General features: G+C 49.6%; 1 protein-coding gene across 1 annotated transcript; it reads left to right on the plus strand.

Annotated features, from left to right (window-relative positions):
* Positions 1-208: 208 nt before the first annotated feature.
* On the plus strand, positions 209-4,954 carry Ube4A (Ubiquitination factor E4A). Its single transcript, XM_029112010.1, has 10 exons — positions 209-508; positions 927-1,068; positions 1,261-1,504; positions 1,631-1,920; positions 2,081-2,243; positions 2,460-2,917; positions 3,050-3,247; positions 3,388-3,819; positions 3,936-4,072; positions 4,183-4,954. The coding sequence occupies exons 1-10, from the start codon at positions 331-333 to the stop codon at positions 4,881-4,883; spliced, it is 2,943 nt and encodes a 980-aa protein (XP_028967843.1). The 5' UTR covers positions 209-330; the 3' UTR covers positions 4,884-4,954.
* The last annotated feature ends 1,718 nt before the right edge of the window (positions 4,955-6,672 follow it).

Consider the following 6,672-nt stretch of genomic DNA (forward strand, 5'->3'; position numbering starts at 1 on the left):
GACATTCCTTGACAAGTGTCTCGTGGGAGTCCCCCATCAAGCGAGCGGGCAAGCAATCGTGCAAAGTCCTGAATATATGTCAATCATAAAAAATCACGAGGTACAATACCCGAGTCGCGAAAGCCGAGCCTCTGCAGGTCTAGTGGCGAGAGGCGGAAGCAGCAGCGCTGGTCTGTCTGTCTGTGTTCCCAGCTGATGCTGTGTTGTTGTTGTCTGTTCATGACTTAACATTTTGATCTCGGACATTCATCGAAATCGCTCAAATCCATCACGGTGCTCCATTCGTGGTGAGAGTAGCTCTCGGACAAAGCAAGAACACCGGTCCATGAAATGGCCACGAATCCCTTCGAGTCGCTCATGCCTGGAAAACAGAGCAGCAACACCGAAGAGGAAATGCAGAACGGTGTCGACGTCGCTGCCGAACGCTGCGGGGACGAAGAAATCCAACTGGAGGACATCCTGCGCGTCAGTGTGGACCAGAACAAATGCAGATGCGTCTTCCTGCAAGGTAAGCTCTTGGCTAGAACTTGCGGGCATTCGCTCGATTCATGGAGGGTAAAACTTTCTTGACACTTGTTTCCCCTCTTGTTATGCTACCCTGCCTGTCACCACCTGTGTCGACTCAGCTCAGTGCTATCCATCACGCCATACTGCGCGTAGTTTCGACTGGTCTTTCGGATGCGGGAAGTCGGCGCATGTATCGTATCGCGAGCTTTGGGTCGACGATCGGGGATCCCCAATCGCCATCGTTCCTCGATGTCCCCCACGTAGAACATGACCCCTCGGGGATCTCTGCGAGCTTCGTAGTCGACCTTTGAAACTTGGAAAACAGTGCTCTCTCAGAACTAAGGATCGAGCTCCACGAGCGTCGCAGTCCTGCCTGTTTTATCGGTGGGGGTCAACTCAATCAACGGCTTCGTTTCTAGGAATGGCCGAATCGAATGCTCGGCTCGTCGTCGACCGGATGAACGAGGCTGTTTTCGAAAGACTGATGATGGATCCGGAAACTCTTGCCAGGGACAAGAAAGACACCCGGCGTGTGATGTACATCTACGGTTGTTATCAAAGGTGAACTGAGCGAGAGGTATTCATAGAGGATTTGGATGGCTAGAGCGGAGGGGAGAAAATAAATTCGTTGAGAGACCGCTCGGGCTGTATCTCACATCGAGGAAAAATTTCGACGGATCTGGGCGACCGAATCCGTCGTGAGCAGTGTTCCAAGCCGAGTATATAAATGAGCACCGCTATCTTCCGGAACAGATCCTTCAGAGCCAATCTTCCGGGAGAACTGTGTAACAAAATTCGTCACATCCTCATTGAACAAGCGGCGACCTGTCTGATGAATGAGGCGATATATCCCGGACCCACGAATCCGCCTCACTCCGAACAGCTCAAAATTCTGGTCATGGACGAACGATGTGTGAGAATAGGGGATTTCATACGAGATCTGTCTCTGGTCATCGACGAGAGATACAAAAATGGGGGTGAAGAAGTAACTCTTGAGGTGAGTTTTCGCAATCCCTGTTTAGGAACCCGGGTGTCTTAATGTGAGCCCCGAGTAATGCCCGGCGATTGAGATGTTCCACCCTTCTCTCGGAGACTGACTGAGTCCCGATATCCCGTGTTGCAGGCGATCATCACACCTTCATTGACCGCTTTGGCGAAGGAAATCAAAGAGCAGAATGTGATCTCTACCAGAATCCATTTATTATTGGATCGTGTGAGGATTTTCATGCAGAACGAGCCACTCGCACTGGCCTTGCTGCGAAGTCAACCAGTAAAAGCCCCTGCCGCAAATCGTATGAACATGATGGAGGAGATGTTGGCTGTCGCCGAATTGAACCAATCGCTCTTTGGAGCAGTATTTGGCTGTTCATTCCTCGGGAGCGACCACGCTCAAGGCTGGGGTTTCTTCGAGAAGTAAGTTCGCAGTCTTCTGCGTTTATCCGAGCTCATCCCTCCATGCTTTTTTGTATAACAATAGTTTCGTCCCTCTGACTAAGTTTTTCCCCTTCAAGTTAGTCTGGAGGGACTCCAACGATATTAACTTTTTATTCAATCTTGTGTTGTTTAATTTCAGCATGACGAACATGACGATGCAGGACGTTGCTATTCAAGAGAAGAACATGTGGAGCCCCATGAAACAGATTCAGAGCGTTCTGTTCGACATGACCAATCAGCTTCTGAGGACATCGCCCACGATACGAACATTGGTGGTTGAATGGATCGGTTATGCCCTACAGGTATTTCGTCTCAAGACCCTTCTTCGATGGTTGAGGAAATCCGAGACGATTGGGCTCTATTGTATTCGATTTTAGCCGAGCACTGAATGCATGCAACAAGGTCTTGGACGTTTCGAGTGTGAGACGCCCGCCTGAAGCTCCGTCTAATGCCCAGCTTCACGATGCTTGTGTCAGCAGGAATCAACTAATCGCTCGACTCTCTTTACTCTACTCCAGATGTGCAGTGGTCGATCAAAGCTCGGAACGAACATAGCTCAAGTTTCCCATGGCTTCGCCATAAATCTGCTGAGCGTGCTCCTAAGACTGGCTCAACCCTTTTGCACAGCTACAGACGTGAACAAAGTTCTGAAGGTTGACTTCACCTATCCGTTGTGGGCCTATGACGGCGATAAAGTCCGGCTGAGGGACCTGCAAGAGGACACAACTCTACTCCCTCGAAAGGAATCCTACAGCATAGAGAAATCCACATTCCTGTTCCCTACGGCGTGTTTCTTCGCAGTACATAAGGCCATACTGATCGGTACGCGAGTCATCCACGATAGACTCTTGGAACTCAACAAGGAGATCAGTCGCTTGAGATCCTTGTACGACGACTCGAAAACACAAGCTCTGGGCTCCCAGGGACAACAAGCCCTCGAAGCCCTGGGAAAACAGCTCAACGCTCTCATGAGCAAGTGGGTACCATAGAGAAATAATCAAATTCGAATCCAGACAGGGGGTATCTTTCATGAGGCTATTGCGGACCCTGATCCTTCCCCCCTTGGGCTACACTCGACTCTAACACGAACCATTCCGATCTTCGCCAGATACCAATGCATGCGCACAGTTGTGTTCGAACCGGAGTTCTATAACATGCTAGTGAATTTCACTGTGGCATCTGCGCATTGGCTTGGAGAAGTTGCCGAGAGACCTGATCTTCACGCCCTCGCACCGATTGATCGACTCACCCTCACACCAGAGTACATTCTCGAGAACATATCTGATACCCTGGTGATGACCAAAAGGTGATTCGCGCAGCAGAGGCTCTTCAATATCAATGGTCGACACCATAGATGTCGGATTGGAAGCAGGAAAACATGATTCACGCTGCGCGCGATCCAATGGAGAGTATTTCGACTCAAACAGAGTACATTGTCCACCACAGATTTTCCGAGAGGAACCTCATGCTATATACTGTGCATCTCTCCCCGATGCTGCGACTAATCACAGTCTTCATGGGATCCGCTGAGCGAGTGAAGAATCCTCATCTGAGAGCTAAATTGGCAGAAACGCTCGAAGCTCTTCTGATAACATCCGATCAGAATGGACAGAATTCATCAATATCGAATTCAGAAGTGCGATGCCTGCTCGAGCAGCCCGTGTCCGACGCTCTGGCGGAGACCCTCATCAATGTTTTTGTGAGCATCGAAACGAATCCGCAGGCAGTGTCCTTCGAAGAAAAATTCCAGTATAGACGACCGATGTACCTTGTGTTGGAGCAATTGTGGAAGTTAGACAAGCATCGGAAACATATGGAAGAACTCTCGGAAATCGCCATCAGGGGTATATCAGATCCCGTGCAACCGCTATTCCTCAGGTAAGACCCCTCGATCCCTGTTGTGCCTTCTCAGGCTACATTGTTTGACCGGAGTGCTCGTCGGAATCATTCAGAGAACTGAGAGCCGAATTTCGAATCCTACCTCCTGCTTCCAGGTTCGCCAACCTCCTAATTAATGACGCCAACTACCTGCTATACGAAAGTTTCCAGCAGATGCAAAAATTGAAGACCCTCGAGAAGGAACGCCCCAATTGGCGCAATCAACCCACAGATCAGAGAATCCAACATGAGGGTGAGTCGATTAGGGAATTATCGGCAATCTTCTGCGAGGACGACTCTATACATTGCGGATCAATCGGAAACGCCAAGAGAGCCTCGTACTCACTCAGGTTCTATTTGCAGCGAACTTCCGTCACCAGGGTATGCTCGCCCGATTCCACAACGTTATGTCGCGCGACACGATCCACACAGTGACGTGGTTGACCACGTCACCGGTCATCCGAGCTCTTTTCCTGCAACCGATCCTAATCGATCCAATCGCGACGATGCTCAACTTCTTCTTGGTGCATCTGGTCGGGCCCGAACAGAAGAGTCTGAGAGTCTCGGACCTGTCAGCCTATGACTTCGATCCGGCAACACTAGTCGTTAGCATCGCGACAATCTACCTCAATCTGGCCGAGGGTCAAGAGGGTCGAAATAAGTTTTTCCAGGCCATCGTCCGCGATCAGAGATCTTACAAGCCAGAGCTCTTCACTGAGCTCCAGGCTGTCCTGAGCAAAATCCGTCGAGGAGGCCTCTCAGTCGGGATTGAAGAGTTCAACCGTCAGCTCACAGAAGCCGAGACAGCTCTGGCCAGACAAGAAGAACTCGTTCAAGACGCTCCAGAAGAATTCAACGACCCGTTGCTCTACACCTTGATGACCGACCCGGTGATCCTGCCCACGTCGAATATCACAGTCGATCGCAACACAATCGCCAGGCATTTACTAAGTGACCCCACCGATCCCTTCAATAGGCAACCTCTGACTCTTGAGATGGTTACTCCGAACGTCGAACTCAAACAGAGAATAGATACGTGGCTCAGTGAAGTCAAGCGAAAATAAATTATACCAGGACTACATTGGACCAGATCGCATTGAAGCAGACACTCACTCAATCAATCAATCCTCTGTATCAATCCATAACCCGATGGTACGTTTGGTAAGACTGATGTATTTAGTAAGATTAAAGGAGCGTTTCAATGATAACAGGACTGCTACAACGACGTTACGAATAGATGATCCTGGATCTTTGAGAGAGACAACACAAAAATACTTTGAAGTCAACAAATCCTTCCGGAGAGGGACTTCCATTTTTGCGTTCGTTAATGTGTAATGTTCATGGATATTTGTTTATTCCCCATTGGTCGACGATATTCAGTTGTTGAAGTCTATGGTTTTGGTTCTGTAGAGCAGTATGATCCATATAATAAATGCGGAGAAAAATCAATTGAAGAACATAATATGAGGATACTTGCTCGATTTACTCTAATTCCTCAGCGTGTTTTTTACTGTGATCGGGGATCAATTGTATTTAGATGAAATAAAGATATCGCCTTAATCGAATCGCGTGTGAGAATGATTTCCCCTCAACGAGCTGCAGAGCGGCTCCCCACCCATTCTAGGGGAAATGACTTGGGCAAGTTCCATTGGGGGATTCCCCGACGCATACCGGGAGAACTCTAGTCCACTGAAGGTCTCGGTCCCGACTCATAAAATTTCTGTCTCCTACATTCGAGATATTGAAGCTGAGGAAAAGGTTCCGTCCGAGTGGAGTGAGCGTCCCATCTAGAGCAGAGGGTTGATCAGAGGATGCGAGCTCCAGCGCTTGAAGATGCTCCGAGCTCAACGGATTCGAGGCTCCATAGAATTCCTAAGAGCGGCGGCGACTTCCTGGTCTCGAAATACGGCTCCGAACTCGTTCATTGTGAACATTCTCTCTTCGAGTAGACCCACTCACCACTCGATTCCTTCCAGATTTGAATTGTTCTGTAGCTAACGTAGCCATTTGCCGATGGTGCGATTCAGCAGCTTCGCAGCAGGACTGAACGCTTTGCACATTTGTGAAGGCTCTTGCTGTGGGACTATGCCCCGTGAGTATTCTCAGTGAGTGCGGTGAATCTGTACTCTAATGAGGTGTCCCAGGCAGCACGGCCCTTCCAATCAGTTCATCTGCCAAATTTAGAAGGAACGGGCTTCGTGGAAGATGCCTACAATGCTATAGCTCCTCGTTCCGGCAACGCTCAGCTCGTCTACTCTGCAGTCGTTGGGCTTCCAATCAGCTGCGGGACTTGAATTGGCGCTGCTCAAGTCTCTGCAATTGATGGCTCAAGACGACGCCTTCTCTTACACATACACACAGATGCATGCAGACATACCGCTGCAGATTTATAAATACACACCCGCTCTGTGGATCCGGACTACAATTCACCAGCCGCTCCCAATTAGACTGTCGAGCTCCCGTTCCCTTCAGCTGACGTCTTCCTCGACATGAGAAATGTGAACAAAACTTGATTACAGAACAGAATTTGGTTTATTCTGAGATGTCACCTCACATTCCTGCATTCAGGGAGCCTCTCCGTCACATTTCCGGAGCCTCGGTTCCGGTGCGGAAGTCCTCGAGCTTCACCAGATACTTCCGCGAAGCTCGCTCCATTCGCGGCAAATAAGCCCGCTGAGACCCCAATGCTCTTCATTTGCGGCGCTCAAATCAGTGTTCATCATACTAATAATTCATCCGCAATATCTTTGGGAGAAAAGTCCTGGCGGGCACGCTCTCACACCCCCCGAACTGAGCCGGGGCGCTCCGGTCTCGGATACGATTCGACAGTTCTCGGGATCCGAGCTCTCGTCC

Source organism: Galendromus occidentalis, unplaced genomic scaffold (genome assembly GCF_000255335.2).
Source record: "Galendromus occidentalis unplaced genomic scaffold, Mocc_1.1 scf7180000077480, whole genome shotgun sequence".
NCBI classification, from domain to species: domain Eukaryota; kingdom Metazoa; phylum Arthropoda; class Arachnida; order Mesostigmata; family Phytoseiidae; genus Galendromus; species Galendromus occidentalis.

Excerpts from the sequence above, each read along its gene's own strand:
- Ube4A (XM_029112010.1), top strand. The coding sequence starts at position 331 with ATGGCCACGAATCCCTTCGAGTCGCTCATGCCTGGAAAACAGAGCAGC. Across the intron at positions 1,921-2,080 it reads GGCTGGGGTTTCTTCGAGAA|CATGACGAACATGACGATGC; the intron begins GTAAGTTCGCAG and ends GTTTAATTTCAG. Across the intron at positions 2,244-2,459 it reads GGATCGGTTATGCCCTACAG|ATGTGCAGTGGTCGATCAAA; the intron begins GTATTTCGTCTC and ends ACTCTACTCCAG.